This window comes from Paramormyrops kingsleyae, chromosome 12 (assembly GCF_048594095.1).
Source record: "Paramormyrops kingsleyae isolate MSU_618 chromosome 12, PKINGS_0.4, whole genome shotgun sequence".
In the NCBI taxonomy this organism is placed as follows: domain Eukaryota; kingdom Metazoa; phylum Chordata; class Actinopteri; order Osteoglossiformes; family Mormyridae; genus Paramormyrops; species Paramormyrops kingsleyae.
Genome location: NC_132808.1, coordinates 25686588 through 25707830, shown reverse-complemented (window position 1 = coordinate 25707830; position 21243 = coordinate 25686588). Strand labels below are relative to the sequence as shown.

The following is a 21243-nucleotide window of genomic DNA, read 5'->3' as shown; positions in this document are numbered from 1 at the left end:
GCAGAAGATGCAGTGAAGAAAAACAGACTGTTAAACAGGAGGACAGTTATTCATTATTCATTCATGCAAACTCCTCTCTTTCACACACACACACACAAACATTCTTTTCTAAAATAGCTAGGTTAATTGGTTTAATAACTTATGAGATTTCTTCCATATTCATTTACTGCACATTTAGTACACGTTCAATTTTATCTCTTCTTTTTTATAATGTAGACTTGGAAATATTTTTTTTTGTTGTTGCCTGGCAACAAGCACACCGCTAAGTACACCACTGGCAACATTGCAGAACTGTTAATGAAGATGAAAAACTCCCACAATGCCAACCATGTCTTATTTGTGTTCTGCAGGAAAAGGTCCATTTAATTAAGTGTCTCATAAGCATTTAGAAAGTTTTCCCACATACATCTACACGAAATTCTGCCAAAAAGCTGTACACCATGCTGTCCAATTTCCTGCAGATAATGCAAGACTAAAAGACCTCATTTGCTTTCTAGTCACAGATATTTTTCTTTGAATTATTTAAAGCTGCAGTTAGTGTCAGATCCTCAAGGAAAAATGTAGCTCAACCGACAACATACACGGCACTCTTCAGAGGTGTATCTATCCAAAGCAAAAATGAACATAGCATTAATTCAGGTTAGTGTGCAAACTGCATGCATGGCCTCTCTGTTTGGGCTACCCCACACAGTCTGCATTATGCCTCATTAGACCTGGCTGCCTGCATTATGATATCAGTTTTTCCAAGTCAAGTCACAAGGCAGATGTCTGACTTGAGTCCACGTCGAGTTGCGAGTCAGTGACTCCAGTCTCCACTTCTGGGGGTGGCAGAAAATTCATGAATAATTCTTGGGCACACCTAACCTCAACCCATAACAGATTGCGAGCCTGAATGTTAACATAAGAAGTTTGTTACCAATTTCTAAACAAAAAGTACTGTACTGTACACTTTGCATGTCAAATTACTTTGTCATTTCCTATCAACACCGTTTTATGACATACAAACCATCTAAATTACGCCCCTCAATGTACTGTAGCACTGTACTCACTGGGCACACTACCTGTTGGACTCTTTATTAAAAAATGCTAAATTAATGGCACTGCAAAGCTTAAAATTTGCTGTGACAAATGTGAGACTCCATGGTCACAACGACAGCTAACATGTGAGGAAGCTCTGTTCATGCTTCACTTTCCCGCCTGTGCTTTCTGGCTGCAGACGGTCGTGGAATATCAGCCTGTGTTCATACCAGTGTTGCAAAGTCTCATGAAACAAATAAGCCCAAAATAAGCCCACAGTGTAAAGTACAATGGAGTGATCAAGCCCAAAAATAAGCCCAATATACACAACAACATGGAACACAGTTTGTTCTGTTCTCCATATTATGTGTGTTCCTTGTACATACAACAGTAACTGAAATACTGGAGGCATGGTTCTAAAGTTTGGAAGGTCAGGCGATCTGTTTTGGAGGGCTGATGATCCATTTGGGAGAGCAGATGGTCTGTTTTGGAGGGCAGACAACCCATTTGGGAGGGCAGATGATCTGTTTTGGAGGGCCGATGATCCATTTGGGAGAGCAGATGATCTGTTTTGGAGGGCTGATGATCCATTTGGGAGAGCAGATGATCTGTTTTGGAGGGCCGATGATCCATTTGGGAGAGCAGATGATCTGTATTGGAGGGCCGATGATCCATTTGGGAGAGCAGATGGTCTGTTTTGGAGGGCTGATGATCCATTTGGGAGGGCAGATGGTCTGTTTTGGAGGGCTGATGATCCATTTGGGAGAGCAGATTATCTGTTTTGGAGGGTCCATGATCCATTTGGGAGAGCAGATAATCTGTTTTGGAGGGCAGACAACCCATTTGGGAGGGCAGATGATCTGTTTTGGAGGGCAGATGATCCATTTGGGAGAGCAGATAATCTGTTTTGGAGGGTCCATGATCCATTTGGGAGAGCAGATGGTCTGTTTTGGAGGGCTGATGATCCATTTGGGAGAGCAGATGATCTGTTTTGGAGGGCAGACAACCCATTTGGGAGGGCAGATGGTCTGTTTTGGAGGGCTGATGATCCATTTGGGAGAGCAGATGATCTGTTTTGGAGGGCCGATGATCCATTTGGGAGAGCAGATGATCTGTTTTGGAGGGCCGATGATCCATTTGGGAGAGCAGATGGTCTGTTTTAGAGGGCCGATGATTCATTTGGGAGAGCAGATGATCTGTTTTAGAGGGCTGATGATCCATTTGGGAGAGCAGATGATCTGTATTGGAGGGCCGATGATCCATTTGGGAGAGCAGATGATCTGTTTTGGAGGGCCGATGATCCATTTGGGAGAGCAGATGATCTGTATTGGAGGGCCGATGATCCATTTGGGAGGGCAGATGATCTATTTTGGTGGAAAGATGATCCATTTGCCAGGCAGCCACACCCCTGGTCCATTGCAAGGCATATAATCACATCCTCACACATTATGGAAAATTTGTTGTCATTAGTTTCACGCCCAATCTCCGACAACCCCATCCTGTCTCTGTCTGGCCAGCAGATGTTACTGCTGTGCCCATTCGTTGGTGTGTAACCCCAGCTGTTTCCAATCCCATGTTACGTGTTTTGTCATTATGGCCTCACCTGCTCCTTGCGTACTCCTTGTTAGTAATGTTTATATGTGCCCCTCCACCCTGTGTTTCCTAGTCCTGGCATTGCTGTGTCTCACTGGTCCTCACTCCCCGTAGCTCTATGTATGGACCTACCCCATCTCTGTGACTAGCCTAATAAAGTCTCCTCCAGGGGTTTTGCTTGACTGAAGGTTGTTCCTGGGGCTTTCATTGCTCCTCGCCTCAATGTATGTGACAAGTGCGTCATGTTTTTCACCCTCCTGGCCACATTCTCCCTCATAGCTCTCATCTGGATCCACAGGGTCAGCCAGGTGTCCCTAATGTTTCATACACTCTGTGATTGCCTATCTGAAAATGACAGCTTAATATACGAACTGGCTCCTGTCTACCCTTTGCATTCTATACCTTGATTGTTCTTGACATCTGTCAGATGATGCATTACGGTATGGAGGTCATGCAAGATACTGAAAAAACATGTTTAAAGTCCAGACCTGCTCTCATCATGCTGTTTTTCCTCTGCAAACAAACTTCAGATCTCCCAGTACTGTAAGTTGTAATGCAGTTTCAGCACTGCTCTCTATACAAAAGTTAAAGATACTTCACTGGAGAAACCACATGGTTTTTCTACAGGCATCAGACTTTGCCACCTTTACTTTGGATTAAATTACATATAATTATATATAATTATATGTAAATTACATATAATTATATTTTCTGTAAGAATTCAAGTTGAACATAAATACGAATCTTAGCATTATTCCAATAATACCAATAGTACCTAATAGGACTACAGAACATAGTGAAACCCATTTATTAAGCAGAATAATGTATAGCATAGACCAGGGTCCTCCAATTCCGGTCCTGGGGGAGTAGTTTCAAACACAGTTTGCAGATTTCCCTGCTCAGATACACCTATTAAACATGGCAATGGGCCGAGTTAGATGTGTTTAAGCAGGGAAATCTGCAAACTATGTCAAACTGTGTTGGATTCTGGCCCTTCAGGACCAGACCGGGGGGAACCCTGGCATAGACTATGGAGGCCGAACACTTTATGAAGTTAAAGGCAGAGCCACGGTGCAGCAAGGCTAAAAATAGAGGAAGACAGACTGTCCAGATAATATATATCAAGATAGCAGTAGAGGGGGTATATTTAGTAAAAGTCAATTAGTGACTGGCCCTAGTCTACTTTGCAGAGTGCAATCTGGCGTACAGCAGTGGGACATAAAGAATAATCATGTGGCAGAAGATCATTTGGAAAAAATAGGAAAGATAAAAGTAATTATTAATTATTTATGAAATATAAAACAGACAAAAAGAGAGGCGCTGGTTTTCTATTTATACATAAACCGAGTGGGTGAAAGGAAAAAGCTCCTTGGCCATTATTGTATAAATATAAATATTGCATTTGGGAAATTTCAAAACTTCCATCATACATTCCTCTCTGCATGTCATGATCAACATTTCATGCTGTTTTTGTAATTTCACAAAGCAGTACATGAACAATTATAACTTGGCATACACAGGTCATTGAGCAGACAGCGTTATCAGTTTTACATGATCCATCCATCCATCCATCCATCCAACCATCCATCAATCTTCTGAGCACTAGTCAAGGACGCAGTGGGGGCTCGAAGTGTAATTGTCACAGATCGGTTTGGGGAAGCCCCGGTGTCACACTCTTTCTTCGTCTCTACACCACAGCCTCCGTGGAATCCCGAGTTGCAAGACTGGCACCATCTGGGAAGTCTCTTCTCTGCCTGCCCTGGTTCACCAGCAGAATCCTTTGGCGCCATGCCCCATCCCAGTTGTGTCCATTTACACTAATTGTCCTCCATACTTATACACATCTGACACGTCTGACAGACGCGATGTCTGATTGCCTGCAGAGTTTTAGCGTTTTCTTCCAAGTGCCCTTTTCCTGCCTGACTGCCTGTGCTCTAGATGCAGTCTCTGCCCTGTCTAGCTCCGTGTTTTGCCAAGCTCTCCAACTGCCGATGCCCATCGCCCGACCTGCCTGGCTCTCCAACTGCCGATGCCCATCACCTGACCTCCTGCCAAGCCTCTGACCACCAATGCCCATCACCTGACCTCCTGCCAAGCCTCTGACCACCAATGCCCATCACCTGACCTCCTGCCAAGCCCCTGACCACCGATACCCATTGCCTGACCTCTGCCCGTATAATGATCACACCCTTGGATCAAGATTTGGTTTTTCCTGTCTGAATATAAGGATAAATAGTTTCCCTTATCTGGTTGGCACTTTCCATCAGTATCCCAGGCAGCACAGGGCAGAAGGCTGGGCTGCACATTGAATGGGAATTCAGTCCATATGTTACATGTGTTAGGATGATGTTAAAGGTGCTGTACTTTGAACTTAAGTCAAATGATGTCAGAAAAGATATTTGTAAGAAAAAATGAGCCTATTGGAAGCTAAACCTGAAGACAAAGGAAGGTGAATGAAGGCCAATTCAAAACTGCCACTAGAAAACAATTATGCAATGTGATCAGTAAAATACCAAAAATGAATTTTGGAGAACAAGCCTGGTTATACCTGCTATATACCATATTTTACACTGTAATTATTTATGCCCAAAGCAGTATACAAATGAGGAACAGAGCACAGGCTCAGGCAGCAGCCCTGCAGTAGTGAGGATTAAGGGCTTTGCTCAAGGGCCCACCAGTGACATGATTGCTCTCTGGGCCGTGGGATTTAAAAGCACAACCCTCTGGGCATGGGCACGGACCCAAAACCTGCTGAAGTGCAAAAACCTCACACGCACACCCACCTAGGGGCAGGAATCAAACCCACATCCCTGGAGATATGCAATAGTTTGCTTGTTCTCCCCATGGCACACGAATTTCATCTGAGTACTTCAGTCAGGCTAACTGGTGTCCCTAAGTGGCCACGCTTTGGTTGTGTATGTTTGCTGTGTTCAGGGCATCACCCCCCCGCACTGTGCCCTGTGCTGCCCTGCCGAGAAAGACTTGCAGAATGTGTATAATGAGCTACGGTAGAAAACATCAATAACATTGCAAGCAATAAATGTAACAAACATAAAATGTACAGTATCAATCAGAAAAGGCTATTTAAGGCAATCTTCCTAGTTTTACCTTCCACTGCCACTGTAAATGCCCATACAAAGCACAGAAACAGTTGTCATTCCAATAGCCTGGTTTAAAACCTGCCTGGAGAATTTTACTAAGGCATGGAGCAAGTGGGACAGATGTCAGGAAAGGAGCCCATGGCTAATGCAGGCTGCTCCTATTATGCACTCACTGTCTTGTATTTACTTGACACTAGGGTCTGTAAGAAAAAATGCAAGTATAAAAAATCATATTCTTACCAGTCAGTTACTAATAGTTTGGTGTAAAGATGGTGTGAAATTGTCCTGAAACATTGTATATCTGTAAATTTCAGTTTTGCCTTTGTGTATTTGTGACAGGGCAAAAAATTTCAGTTTTGCCCTGTCCGACTTCCAGCTGTTTCTGGCCCTTTGTTGCCACCTTCTGGTTGGCAGTGGCAGCCAATTTTATTGTTCGGCTCTAAATTACAATTTACAGTGTTTTCTCCTGTGATGTGCATTTTGCAGATGCAAATTTGCTGCATGATTTATTTATCAGGGAACAATAACAAAATACTCTGATGTTTGAGTTTGTGTGCAAGTTATCCAGCTTAGTAATACAGGCCCCTGATAAAGCAAAGAACGGCACCCAACTTAACCTACCTATGACCGTAGGCCCACCCAGAGGAAACTCAGCCCCTCCCATTCAGCGTTCACAGCCAGCTACACCGTACCCTGAATTGTTGCGTCTGACAGGTGTGCGTGGTTGGATCAATCTGAGGAAACGTGCTGTTGAAGGCAAATTCATTTTCTTTCACTTTACTCATCTGGTCGTAATAATGCCATGGGTCAAATAAAACTGATTTAAAATACGTAGTAGAGTCTGTCGTGTGATTTTGTTGCCAAGTGATTTGTTGTGGCACTGGCCCATAATGCTGTGAACAAACATTCACCTTCACTTCTCTGCACAGATTTGTTCTTTTTGTTCTTCCACTAGTTTTCAGAAACTAGGCCAATGAGAGCCAGTGAGACATGCAATGGCATGCTGTAAGGGAGTGTATGATTGGCTGGAAACCAAACTTTGGATTGAACATATACGCCCCTAAAGAAGGAACAAGACCTGTGACCAAGACAGCCTCTCTGGATGACATGAGTGAGTGAATGGGTGAGACACTGCTCTCCTGCTAAACCTCTGCTTAAAGATTTTTTTTATCGCTTATTCATTCCTTTGATTTCTGGCAGGCAATTAATGTCCCTACACATGAATATGGACACATTCTTGATTTAATGTTAATGTTTAATGTTGTCTCCTGGGATCAATGTTTGTGATGTGGAGATCTGTGATGTGTGTATTTTGGATCATTTTCCTGTTTTGATCAACTTTTTCCTTCATATATTAGTGATCAGGCTCCAATTCGCCCCACTCATTTTAATAAAACATCGACTGCTGGAGAATTTTATCTGGCTTTTAATGAAGTGTCTGGTTTGTCTTGGATGGGTGATCTAATTATGGCTTTATAAATTTCTGTGTATAACGCCTCCTGCTCTGCTGATTTAGACTGCTGCCCCTTTTAAGTCTTTCCATCCTAAACTTAATCCTGCTCCTTGGTTTACCGACACCACTCGAATAGCGCAACAGTACAACAGTTCAACTTCGTTGAAAAGCTGAGCGCAGGTGGAAACAGGACAAACTTCAGATTTTAGTTCTGTTTTAAATCCTCCTGTTAGGTTAAGCTTGATTGTGCCACATGATTTATGTGAAAACGTGGTTGAGGTTCAGGGTACTTATTCTAGTACTGTACCTCTGTTTTGGGACCCCTCTAATACCCTTAGCTTGTTCAGCTGTTTTTAATCAGTTCGAACCTGTGTCCCTTGAGAGGTTAGCTGAGCTGTTTAGCCTCAAGCAAAGGAGACTAAGGGGGGACATGATCCAGGAATATAAGATTCTAACAGGTCTGGGTGCTCTGTGAGTGTACAGTGTTATGGACCTGCTGAACTGCTCTGTGAGTGTACAGTGTCAGGGACCTGCTGAATTGCTCTGTGAGTGTACAGCGTTAGGGACCTGCTGAACCGCTCTGTGAGTGTACAGCGTTAGGGACCTGCTGAACCGCTCTGTGAGCGTACAGTGTCAGGGACCTGCTGAACCGCTCTGTGAGCGTACAGTGTCAGGGACCTGCTGAACCGCTCTGTGAGCGTACAGTGTCAGGGACCTGCTGAACCGCTCTGTGAGTGTACAGTGTCAGGGACCTGCTGAACCGCACTGTGAGAGTACAGTGTCAGGGACCTGCTGAACCGCTTTGTGAGCGTACAGTGTCAGGGACCTGCTGAACCGCACTGTGAGAGTACAGTGTCAGGGACCTGCTGAACCGCTCTGTGAGCGTACAGTGTCAGGGACCTGCTGAACCGCACTGTGAGAGTACAGTGTCAGGGACCTGCTGAACCGCTCTGTGAGCGTACAGTGTCAGGGACCTGCTGAACCGCACTGTGAGAGTACAGTGTCAGGGACCTGCTGAACCGCTCTGTGAGCGTACAGTGTCAGGGACCTGCTGAACCGCTCTGTGAGCGTACAGTGTCAGGGACCTGCTGAACCGCTCTGTGAGTGTACAGTGTTAGGGACCTGCTGGACTGCTCTGTGAGCATACATTGTTAGGGACCTACTGAACTGAATTTTCCAAAATGAAGTATTTGTATTCATGAATGTTTTCCTGATCATTAGTGTAAAGTCTCACCGTGTATTAAGCCCAGACTTGGCTTTGACACTTACCAAGCAAGTTATGTCCATAACATGTACAAAAAGGTTTGGGCACTTGGTTTCATTTGAAGCAACAGTTATATTCATGAAAAATAATAACAGTTCTTCTATCACTCAAAAAACAATGTACCAATGATTTTATGCTCCAATGATTTAATGTTTCAGTGTTCAGAAACATCCACCTTGCTTAAAGAAAGCAGAAAACACTTTTACCAGATAAACGTACATTTAATACATTTTATGTGAGTAATTATTAGAGAATAAAATCTGTTTGTTTGTTAAAAGATTCATTAGCAGTTCTGAAGTGTATTTCCCATGCTGCACTCATTCTTCCTCACGTAATGAGTTTCAAGTCATAATTTACTCTCTTTAGTTATGCCAGTTTCTACCACATGTCTTGCTGGCTCTCCAGGAACTCCTGCATGTAAGGAATATGACAAGGACTCTCAGTTTCCCCCTGGATGGTCAGATTCTACACTCATATAACTAAGTGTAGCAGGGCAGGTGGGGTTTTTTTAAATTTAGTGCATTTTTCTTAACACTTACCTTTTCTAATATATCTATATGATTTTGTCTTGCAGAATTAAAATGGGCCTTGTGTAAAAGCAGAGGTGGAGAGGTCCAGAAAGTAAAAATCCAGACCAAGATTTTGTTTCAACCAAACAGTTGAGTATAAAGAGTCACAATCAAAGAGCACTCAGCTGGTTGGTTGAAACAAAATCTTGGTCTGGATTTTTACTCTCTGGACCTCTCCACCTCTGCTGTAAAGCTTGTGTGTAAGTATGGTCACCTTCTGGGCGTGGGTTTTCTGGTGAGGTGGTTGTGGACCTCTGCAGCAGCCGTGGCCCAGCAAGGCTTATGCTCAGGGCCCCTATGGGAGCAGTGGTGAGGATGGCCAGCACTGCCACTGTGAGGATGTCCATGCCAAACTTCTCTAGGACAGCGTCCCCCTGAGATTGGGCCATGTCCAGGGCCGTGGAGCCAATGGCAGCCTTAAAACCATACATAGCTAATCAGAAACCCCTTCAAGCAGTGAGATCGCACATTTACCTCCATTCCAACCCATTAAAAAAATACTTTTTAAATTTTTACTTCAGAAATATCTCCAATAACTGCAAATTATAATAAATATGAACACTCGCTGAAAAAAGTGTTGTCTTCAGTTTGCAGGAGCATTTATTAATGCCCATATAGCATCTTAAATCTGGAATAATAATCTACTCTTTAGCAATCGGTATTATTTATTTAAATGTATTTGTTTGTTTTTAACCTGCACTGTTGCCTTTGGGAGCCAAGCCAGAGCGATGAAGACCTTCTCCTTGAAAGTGAAGCCCGCGAACAGGACCATGGTGAAAGTGAACAGAACTCGTACAACGAGCCCAGTGCTGAGAGCTGCTAGACCCAGAGCTGAAGGCACAGTTTGGGCAGGTTTGGACAAGGGTTATACAAGTTCAAGTTCAGACACATAAACCACAGGAGCAAAAAAGAGATATTATACTACAGACTTTCAAACAGCATGGTCATGGTCTCTAATTTTGGGAACATTAATCATTTTACTACAATAAACCAAAATTATGAAGCTTTCCTGTTACTTTCAGTGACTGATTTTGAGATAGAAGTCACACCTAAGGTTCAGGTCAGGTTGGAGAGCATGCACTGGTACAGTGCTTTGCCACACCCACCACTTAACGGGACACTTCAGGATCCTGGGTTGGCATCCCCCCAGGTTGACAGGGTACCACCCTCTGGAAATGGCTATCTATCTGCCGCGGCCAAGTGTTACATGGACGTCCCCTTGGCGTGGTGCAACCACTCGTGAGCTGGACCACCCTCAGGGAATCGTGCCAACAGCTCCTTTGAAAAATTAAGTGGTAAAAACCACCATACACTCCCCAGGGTTTAACAATCACACACGCTCTTACAAACAGGAGTGCTGCACTTCAGAGCGCAAATCTACGGGTTCAGGTTGGCATGCCAGCCTGCAACAATACAAGCAAGGCCTTCGTGGGGCACGTCCAGCCTATTATTCTAACTGTATTGATGCCAACAGAAATAACCATCACTACCACTTTAAAACAACTGCTCAGCTAACAGAGAAGGCTGGACCTCTGCTACCCAGTAATTTCAGTAGCCAACATTTTTATGAACTTCTTTAATGATAAAATTTCAAACATTAGACTTCAAACATGTTCAGACATTAACTTCAATGTAAACGGAACGTGAACACACCCTTAATGTTTTTGAATGAATTAATAAACAAGAGCTATAATTATAATTAAGATCAAACCAACCACTGGTCCACTGCACCCAATCCCCACTAAGCTTCTTAAAGAATCCCTGGGAGCTCTGACAAGACCTATAACTGCCATACTGAATGCATCCCTGTCATCAAATGATGTTCCTGACTAATTTAAAGCAGCAGTAATCAGGCCACTCCTGAAGAAGCCAAGTTTGGACCCACAAGAGTTCAGCAATTACAGACCTGTCTCTAACGTACCTTTTTACCAAAAGTTCTGGAGAAGATACTTGCTGCTCAACTTTACTTATACTTGGAGAGGCACAACATACTGGATTGTTTCCAGTTGGGTTTCTGCCCAGGACGCAGCTGAAACTGCCTTGACCAAAGTCGTAAACGACATAACAATGGCAACTGATGCTGATAGTATGATTGTGCTAATGCTTCTATTTTGAAAACTTTCTACACTGGTGCCACAGAGAGCATCCTAACACAGAGCTGCACATCATGGTTGGGGAATTGCTCAGTCCAAGATCACAAAGCCCTGCAGAGATTTGTGCGTTCAAGAGAGCACATATTATGGTCAACTCTCTGCAGGATATCTACTGTACACCAAGCACTACAGGACCAGGGCAATTAAGATAGTTGGGGATCCTACCCACCTGCTCAATTCAGGCAAGCCTCTGAGCAGCCTAAGGGCAAAAACTGAATGGCTCAAGAGGAGCTTTTACCCCCAGGTCATTAGGATCCTGAAGTCTGACATACCAACAAACATCCAAACCTAAAACTCATACACACCCACTGTAACTCACTGCATGGTCACTTTATATTTGTCAATTTATGTTATACTTAAGTTAATTCCATTATCTCTCCCATTAATTTATTATTTTTATTTAATTCTTTATTATTTTTATTAATTTATTACTTTGCTTTGTTTTGCTCAATCTTGGAGCAGAATAGCTTTTCAATTCACTGCACGTTGTACCAGTACTGTATGTACCTATGTATGTAAGGATTAAACTCTTGAATCGAATAAAAATTCCTCTGAGCATTAAAAAAATGGAAAGTACCCAGCAAAAGATGAAGCTGAAGTTCATTATACTCAGTGTTTTTTTAAGTATGTGTAAAAAAGTTTTTCATGTAATTTTCAATTTCACTTTGATGACTCACCTACAGTATTCACATCCAGTGCAGTGACTGAAATTTCAGCTCCAATCAATCCAAACAGAAGTGGCTGGAAGACAGTCCAGCCCATCCCAACAAATCCAGCCACGGGGATCTAACACATCAAACAGATGAGAACAGCTAGAGATATCTGGATATTTTCACAGAATCATTTCAGTCAGGGAGAACCAGAAGTGAGTGAGAGACTGATAGAGTATCACAGCACCAGCTTTACACTGACCTTTGACTCCCGCCAGCTCAGTCCGGCCAGGAAGGCCATGACCAGGGTACAGAGACCCCCGGCCCCCGAAAACCCCGCAATGCGGCTCCCAAAGACCGCCAGGACAGAGAGACCCAACAGCAGGAAGGAACGCCTCATCACCAGCTGTGCCTGGGGCAGCAAGATTGATAGGTGAATATACTTTAATGTAACAGCATCACACTGCAAAATATCCTTCCTAAAAATGTTATATTATTTAAAGGCCCCCTTGTCACTTTCTGGAGTAGAATGGCTAGGTAAGAGTAAAAGAATCTAAGCTGTAAGTAAATACTTGTGTTGAATCAGGTATCACCATGCTGTCAGAGTGAATCACTGGGCCTGACAGCTGTACCTGGTCTGCGCTTGGAAAAAAACGAAGGAAGAATCCCAAGACCAGCCCAATGGTCAGGCCTCCAAGCACCTCCAAGATGCCTTTGAGCAGGCTGCTCCAGGTGGAGCCTGCAGGGGAGTCGTAAAGAGGATTCCTGTTTATACACAACTGAGAAGTCAGAATCAAACAGGATCAGTCAGCTATTAAAGGGCTGAGACACAAACCACCCCCAAATATAGACTGTGTCAGGAATTTGCATGTCATCCTTGCAGTGGGAACATGCCAATCTTGTCTGTATCGTTCCAATTTTTATATATGCGCTGCCATAGCTATACGACATGAACCCACTACACATATTGCATTGTACAATCTTACCAAAAACAGTGACTAGTCATCCAGTACAGGGTGATGGTGAGAAGCAATAAGACAAAGATCTAACAGGGATGAAGAGAAACACAGAGCACTAGCATAATCTCATCCTTTCTGTGACTGTACCTGTGGCAAAGGCCATGCCCAGGCAGGCGGAGAAGCCCGTGATGGCCAGGATGTCATCAAAGCTCCCCGCAGCCATCAGCAGCGTGGGGATCCCCTTCTCTACCCCAAAGCCTTCCTTCTGCAGAAGCAGCATGGAGGGAACCACCACTGCTGGAGACACTGCGCTGAGCACAAACCTGCAGAGGAGATGGGAAGTGCTGATCCAGGAGGTGGGCATTCTGAGGAAGGCTAGGGCTCAGGTTCACTGCCATCCATGAAAGCATCTGAATGCTTTGCCAGGAACTGAACTTTCACATTCATTTTGTGTTTATTCTGAAAATGGAAGCATATTTTAGCCCTTCCGACTATATGAAGTGAATGTGAGTCCATCTGCACTCAAAGAAAGGTCCAGAAGCCTTGGAATGTGTTTCCCACTATGGTGGCATTCTTACCCTAGAAGGAAACTCCAGATCCAGGGCAGACTCATCAGGAAGTGAGACACTACTGCTACAGTGCAGGCTTCCACTGTACAGGGCCCCACTGCGACACGCACACACACTGCCTTCAGCTTCCTCAAGGCCTCAGGAAAGAAAACGGTTAAATAATTTTTTACCCCATACCTGGTGCTTCTACACAGCCTGTGTTCTGTACACAACACAATCCCACCCGGTCGCTTCAGAGACCCCGCCATAGACACTCCTCCTTCTCCGTTCTGCTTCCCCTTTCTCTCCTCCTCCTGTCCTGTCTATCATGCTGACTGGCTGGAACAGTCCACCTTGTTTTTTCCCGTTTACAGAACCGGGGCTGCCACTGGCTTTTATATCAGCACTCAAACAATGGACGGCTAGTGGACTGTGAGGAGAGATTGGCTGAATTTGACAAAATGTGTATTGGATTAAAATTGCATACCCTACATTTAATAAAGCCATCAATCAATCCATCATCTATCCATCCATCCATCCATCCACCTAATCATCTACATGATCAAAGAGGATATGGTCCCCCAAAATATTCCCCTTTTACATACCAACGCATCAAGCCCCAGTCCAGCTCTGGTCAAAATAATGGCGAGGGCAATGTTTCTCAAGGCAGCGGACCATCTGCTATCGATGTAGACAGCAGAGGTGATATAAGGCACATTACGAAGGACGAGCCCAGCCAGTAGCATTCCTGTGGCCACATAAAACAGATGCATATGCAGATGACCCCTTCCCAGCACCGAAACGGGATGAGCGGTCATTGTTATTCAAATAAAGGTTATATGTCTGAGTACTGTTCCGTCTCCCTTAAGAAGAGGTCTATATATTTCAAAATCCCTACACGTCATACATGTTGTTTTCAAAGCCATTCCAATCCTCCTTCTTCCCTCTAGGGGCCTATATCACGTAGCCGGATTCCTTGCTTAGCTGGGTAAATTTGAGGCTGATGCTGCTTTTCCACTGGCATACTGGAACCGACCCGCACCCGAACCGCACCACGAAGAAAGACCTATTACAGCGTGGTTCCAGCTTGCTGCAGTTTTGCACTGCAGGAGGCTTAGCTTGGTAAAGATGTCGTGGGGTTTGGAGGGCGTCGTAAAACCGAAGAAACGCTTCTTTACTGTTCACACAGTGTACATCATGATTTACTATCTGCGATTTTTTTTTTTACCGCAAGCTAATTTCTGCCAGCACGTGACCTACTTTGGCAAACTAGTACTAGATTTTCTGATCAATCCAGACAAATGTGATATCAGACCAATCAGACCCCTGAGCTGATCAATAATTGGCAAAAAAAATGATTTTGTGTACCAATCAGCCACTGGCCACACCCAAACTATACCTTAATCGCAGCAATTTTAAATAGACAGCAATAACTCGGTGATTCCTTGGCCAAATTTAATGCCCTACCACCCAGGGCCAATTTGGGGAAGTAGAATAAGACTGGCTACTCTTCATCAATGTGGGCACTACAACTAACCACCACCAGCCAGGCCAAACCTATACCTTTGTCACACCCAGTCCTATCAGACAACTCATGCAGGCTTCAGCCAATCCTCACCAAACTTAAGGGCATAATGTAGTAGGGGACTGCGGATGGACTCTCCAAATTTGGCATCAAGGGGGCACTACGTCAATTGAACATGTCTCTAAATCAGAAACTAACATTTCCATCATTTCTTTTTGACCACCATATAGATGCTAAAAATCCTATGTTCTGTGTTTAAATTCTTTAAAAAGGTCTAAATCCAAATTAAAAACTGTGGGGTGTCCTAAAGAAGGCTGTGCACAAGAGATGCCCTCTCAATCTGACAGATTTGGAGAGCTTTTGCAAGGGAGAGTGGGCAAATATTGCCAAATCAAGATGTGGCAGGCTGACAGACTCCTACCCAAATAGACTGAATTCTGTAATTAAATCAAAAGGTGCTTCAACAAAGTATTAGTTTATGGGTGTGAACACTTATGCAACCCGATTACTGTACGTTTTATATTTTTTATATTTTTCCCCCAAACCCCATATAAGGTACAGGGTCCGTTGCTGCAGGTTCCTGTGTAAATGGAGCAAGAGTTTGGTTTGTATTGCCAGCAGTATGTCAGACTTTTTTCCGGTGGGTGTTGGACTCCACCAGGGCTGCCGCTTCTCACCAATTCTGTTTAGAACTTTTATGGACAGAATTTCTAGGTGCAGCCAAGGGGTGGAGGGCATCTGGTTTAGGGGCTTCTGGGTAACGTATCGGCTTTTTGCAGATGATGTGGTCCTGTTGGTGTCACCGGGCTGTGACCTGCAGCTGGCACTGGGGTGGTTTGCAGCTGAGTGTGAGGCGGCCGGGATGAGGATCAACACCTACTGAGGCCATGGTTCTCAACCAGAAAAGGGTGGGTTTCCCTCTCCTGGTGAGGGATGAGCTGCTGCATCAAATGTAGGAGTATCTCGGGGTCTTTTTCACGAATGAGGGAAGAAGGGAGCGAGAGATTGAGATGGATCGGTGCAGCATCAGCAGTAATGTGGACGCTATACCATTCTGTTGTGGTAAAGACAGAGTTCAGCTGGAAGGCAAAGCTTTCGATTTTCCAGTCAATCTACGTTCCTACCTGGTCATGAGTTTTAGGTAGTGACCGAAAGAATGAGATTGTGGATACAAGAGGTACATTTCCTCCACAGGGTGTCTGGGCTTAGCCTTAGAGAAAGGTTGAGGAGCTCGGACATTCGGGAGGTGCTCAAAGTAGAGACACGGCTCCACTGCATCAAAAGGAGTCAGTTGAGGTATCGGGCATCTATTGAGGATGCCTCCTGGATGGCTCCCTGGGGAGGTGTCTCAGGCATGTCCGAAACTCTCATTCCCCTGTGGAGCTGGAGGAACTGGCTGGTGAGAGAGAGGTCTGGGCATCCCTAGTTAGACTGCTGTCCCTGTGACCCAACCCCATATAAGCGGCACATAATGAATGAATGGATGAATGGATCGATGGGTGCAATATTCCTTCTACCATTCAGGCCAGAAAAACGATAAAAGATACAGGTTGGGTGGTGCTATAGAACCTATATTCTATAGGAACTTATACAGTAATTTAGACATTTTAAAGCCAAAGACACAGAAAATGCCCCCATACATAATACACATTCATTTACAGACATACAGAAACATTTGATGTAAAATTGTGGCTAAAGCATCTATTCAGGTCATAGTCCTTGGACACTGAAAATCGCCACCCACAGCTATATTTATACTTATTTATATTTTACAATAATTCTCTTTTCCTTTGCATTGCAATATGTATCCTTGTTGTGATCAATGCTTATATGATTCACTGATCATCTACTCTTTGATCAGTGTGAATAAAAGTGAATGCAGGATTCCCCTTAGCCTAAATATAGTAGGCACCATTTACAACTTTATTATTAATAACACTAACAACAATAATAATAGTAATAATAATAATAACAAAAACAATAATAGTTGTTGTTATTACAAACTTTCAATGCATGCTGATGGCATTCTCTTGTAATATATGTGTGCTGGCAGAGGTTGATAGTTCTGGTCCAGAAAGTAAAAATCCAGACCAAGGTTTTGTTTCAACCAACCAACTGAGTACTGTGTGAATGTGACTCTTTATACTGAACTGGTTGGTTGAAACAAATTCTTGGCCTGATTTTTACTTTCTGGACTACCCACCTCAGTATTGTAGATGGAATAGTATGAACTGGGAATAAAACCCCAAATGCCAGCCACTTTGTTATCTGTGTACTCTCCATTCTGCTACCCAGAGGTCCAACTTTGTTATCTGTGTACTCTCCATTCTGCTACCCAGAGGTCCTGCCTATAGCACTCTAATTCATCTGATATCCATGAAGGTCTCAGAATTCAAGTAAATGTTTCCACACTGGTAATGAGACTACAAATGTCATGCACATTTTACATTAACATAGTAAATTATTAGTTAATTTTGAATTGGATGCATTGATGTCACTTACCGAGGAGGGGGGGGAAAGGGGGCAGGGGGGCACACTGGATGAGAGCCATGAGCTTTCCCCCGCAGACGGCGGTAATAAATAACACCACGATCCCAAAGAGATTCCCCCCAGGTAGACACTCCTTCTCTGTGATGGACCACACTGCTCCGAACAGCACAAGCGCCATGGCCACTAACAGGAACATCACAATCTCGTGTTTTAGGCTTGCACAATGTGTGATGCAAAATTATTTTGCAAAAAAATGACACTTAAGCATACAATAGCTTCTAAAGTAGAGTTCCCAAGAGTCACATTATGAGATTAATTTGCTAAAATCTGCATTGTAGTGAAGAGCTGTGACTTTATTATTTTAAAGATTAAAGGCATAATTATTTCTCCCAAAAAAGCTACAAATAAAGCAGTAAACATCAAAATGTGAGATTTGAGAATGTTACCTTAGCGATCTAACTGGATTTAAGAAATCTATACTTTTCAAGCTGAAAACAAGTGAAGAACACACACTGCAATGTTTCTTACAAATAAATACCATTAAATGAATAATCCATGCCTGAGATATAAAAAGTGGTTCTATCCATGCAAAAAAAAAGTTAACAGCACAACACTAAGACAATGTAATTTAAAACTATGAACCTCAAAAATGCTGATTGTTTCAATTCCTGTATTCCACACATATAAAGGATAAAGTGGCTTAGGCGGTTGACTCTGACATAAAGTCCATGGAGCCTTACAAAGCTAAATCAGTTTGTTTTGAAGAGCTTCACACATAAACTGTGGTACCTTTCGTGATGATGACGGCGAGCAGGCCTTTCTGCAGATGAGTGCAACTCTCCTTCATTCTGCTGCAGCATCTGTATTTCAGTTTTACACCAGCCATCTTTCGTCATTCATCAGTAATCCAAGAAGGATCCTGAACAGGCATGAAGGGTAATTCATGAGTTCCATTTATGAAGGTTCATTCCTCAGAGAAAATAAGTCCCAGCAGATGAGTTTTGCATAACAAAGACTCACCGAGGTAAGAAGTAGTGCATGCGAGTGCTTTCTGTTGCCAGCAAAGTTTACATACTTCTTCAGATCTCAAGACACAGTACGCTAGCAAACTAAAAAGTCACACAGCACTGTACAACACAAAAACAACAAAATGGCAATACAAGAGCATCAAAATCATGTACTGTGGGAACAAAAAACACAACAATGCCACATCTCTGCAATTTATAGAATATTTTTTTTATTTTTTTGATATTTGCATGTGGTGGCTAACAAGGTGATCACATACATATATTGTTTTGGGTGTAAAATTATTACAACAGGAAACTACATACAGTCTATATTGACCAACAACATTAAAGCAACTGAAAATTGTGCCAAATAATGGCAATTGTGAAAAAACATTTGCATATATGTATTATATCAGTACTCACACATGCTTAGGCAGCCAGGCAGTTTTCACCCTCATGGATTTTGCTTCTTGCTGGTGTCTGAAGTGACTTATTCACTTGTAACCCTGTCTGAAAACAGACTTTGAACTTTGCTTTACACCATTATAACTAACCACACACTGCTGAGACAAAGCCAAGTACACTGTGAGAAAAAAGAGCACAGTTTGGTTCCCTAAGGGGCAAATAACATCAATGTACCCACATTCGTACAAAAATGTTCCTCAGAGTTAATTTCTGTACCTTAAATTAGACTAAAAGGTTCATTTAGCTAGTTACATACATTTGGCAGACCCTGGACGGTACAGCCCCAGTGACAAGTAACTGCACCCTCAAAGGCACAAACTGGCACAGCCCCAGTGACAAGTAACTGCACCCTCAAAGGCACAAACTGGCACAGCCCCAGTGACAAGTAACTGCACCCTCAAAGGAACAAACTGGCACAGCCCCAGTGACAAGTAACTGCACCCTCAAAGGAACAAACTGGCACAGCCCCAGTGACAAGTAACTGCACCCTCAAAGGCACAAACTGGCACAGCCCCAGTGACAAGTAACTGCACCCTCAAAGGCACAAACTGGCACAGCCCCAGTGACAAGTAACTGCACCCTCAAAGGCACAAACTGGCACATTACATACAGCAGAACATCAAAGAATTCTGCTTCTGCAGCCATCAACACAAGAAATAAAGATAAAGTGGAAGTATGCTGCTGAGCTCAATTCTGAAAGACACTCAGTTCCCATTTTCTCATTGTCACCGACTGATCATTTTTCTTTAGCAAACCAGGAGGACTGTTCTACAGCGGAAAAAAACAGTCGCAGATAAGCTTAGAAGCAGAATATCCACGATGGTGTTCTCCAGAATACTTCCCATGACATGCACAAGCCAGGCTAAGTTAGCTGAGATGAGGAGATTACACGCGTGGCTAAAAGGTCAGTGTAGGAAAGAGGGGTTCAGGTTTATGGGGCACTGGGGGACCTCCGGGAACAGATGGGACCTGTTCAAGCTGGATGGGTTGCATCTGAACTGGAGGGGAAGCTGTGGGTTACCTCTGTGTTTGGATACAAGCTTTTTAATGTTTTAGAAGAGATGGAGAAGGGAAAAGCGACAGAAAAGGGACTCTACCAGGAGAAATTAAATCCCAACACCAAGCTACCATATTTGGACAAACTAAAAACAATAAACGACATAGATCCGTATGACTTGCCAGCAGTAAATTGGATTATGGACCCCGACGCACTGCCTCTACTCACGTACCTGGACATTATAAATTTCCTTGTATTTAGAATAAGTGCATATACTTTGCATGAGTTGAAGAGTTATAAATCCCTTGATATTCTACATATCTATTATACATATACACATACGTTGAATAATACATATATATATATATATATATATATATATATATATACACACACACACAGAAAACACACACTAGAAACAAATGTCATTCCAAGTCTTTAATATTCTCATATAAAAAGATACACAATAGTGTCTTCATTGAAACCATCCAAAATAAAGTTAATTTACTCATGTGAGGTGGCCTGGCAACAAAAACATCAACCAGGAACTGATTGACAGAAATTGTCCTAACAGTCAAGTCACCTTTTAAAACAGGGATGAGATACAAATGATTTGGGAGCTGCAATTACATGATATCTTTGTTCAGCCTTCACGATTATGATAACTGCACAGGCATGGGACTACTATAAGGGACAGAGTTACAACAGTACACTAACCACGACACCTGCATAGGGCTGCAGTGTACCCGAACAATCCAGCACCAGGACAAACATCTGTCAGAGCACATTGCCTGTGACAATTTTGGCTAAGAATGTCACATTCTCACCTTCACAGGGCAGAACCATACTCATTGGAATTTTGGAAAACAGCAATTTGTATTTGCTGCGTACATGACTTATAACACTCTGTCCATGTAGGACAGGCGAAAAATACGTATTCTATTGTCCAGTTTTCTCTCTGAATGTTACCTACTGTTCTGGACGCAGCGGGTCTGACCTGCCTTGGCGACTTTTTTCGGAATCATAACAGAAAACCAAAACACGAACCCCGACACAGTGATTGTCTTAAAACATGGGGCATAAACAGATGTTACTATAGTGATGTGCGAATCACGAACGAACTTGTCTTTTCGAAGGGTCTTTAAAGTGAACTGAACGAACCAAAATGATTCCAACCACTGTACACGCATGCGCGGAATGCCTGCTAAGTCTCTGCTTGTGAGCATAAGATCGCCGGTTCGAGCCCAGCCTCAGCACATCTGCGGGTCCTTCAGCCGCAAGCGGTGGCTGCCCTTCGCCACCAGCTTGCTGTCACCAACAGAAAGCAAGTTGAAGGAGGTGTAAAAATAATTTCCCCACGGAGATTAATAAAGTATCTATTATTATTATTACTGACGTTCGCGTCGGTCCAAGTCAGCAATTCGGGAAGCAGCCTATCACTAAACAGCATGA

General features: G+C 43.3%; 1 protein-coding gene and 1 non-coding gene across 4 annotated transcripts; both read right to left on the bottom strand.

Annotated features, from left to right (window-relative positions):
- Positions 1 to 8557: 8557 nt before the first annotated feature.
- On the bottom strand, positions 8558 to 20128 carry LOC111859262 (sodium/hydrogen exchanger 9B2-like). 3 transcript variants are annotated; one of them, XM_023841782.2, is made up of 13 exons: positions 18753 to 20126; positions 18343 to 18449; positions 18112 to 18241; positions 17335 to 17505; positions 13913 to 14055; positions 13338 to 13465; positions 12907 to 13082; positions 12433 to 12539; positions 12063 to 12212; positions 11828 to 11936; positions 9692 to 9828; positions 9212 to 9413; positions 8558 to 8839 (listed from the first exon to the last, which is right to left on the bottom strand). In XM_023841782.2, exons 3-13 carry the CDS (start codon positions 18206 to 18208, stop codon positions 8775 to 8777), a joined length of 1485 nt encoding a protein of 494 aa, XP_023697550.2. In that variant the 5' UTR covers positions 18209 to 18241; positions 18343 to 18449; positions 18753 to 20126; the 3' UTR covers positions 8558 to 8774. The 3 variants fall into 3 exon arrangements, with proteins under 3 accessions (XP_023697550.2, XP_023697551.2, XP_072553883.1); XM_023841783.2 differs by lacking the exon at positions 18343 to 18449 and having other exon boundaries at positions 18753 to 20128; XM_072697782.1 differs by lacking the exons at positions 18112 to 18241; positions 18343 to 18449; positions 18753 to 20126 and having other exon boundaries at positions 13913 to 16207; positions 17335 to 17384.
- On the bottom strand, positions 12641 to 12743 carry LOC111859287 (U6 spliceosomal RNA). Its single transcript, XR_002841790.2, has one exon. It is a non-coding gene; the product is annotated as a U6 spliceosomal RNA (small nuclear RNA).
- Positions 20129 to 21243: the final 1115 nt, after the last annotated feature.

What these genes read in the sequence shown, in the direction of transcription:
- LOC111859262 (XM_023841783.2), bottom strand. Translation starts at nt 18,208, where the DNA reads ATGGCTGGTGTAAAACTGAAATACAGATGCTGCAGCAGAATGAAGGAG. An exon ending in GACTGGGGCTTGATGCGTTG is followed by an intron (nt 13,466 to 13,912) that starts GTATGTAAAAGG and finishes TTCTTTCCTGAG; the next exon opens with GCCTTGAGGAAGCTGAAGGC. An exon ending in ACTGGATGTGAATACTGTAG is followed by an intron (nt 9,829 to 11,827) that starts GTGAGTCATCAA and finishes CTGTGCCTTCAG; the next exon opens with CTCTGGGTCTAGCAGCTCTC.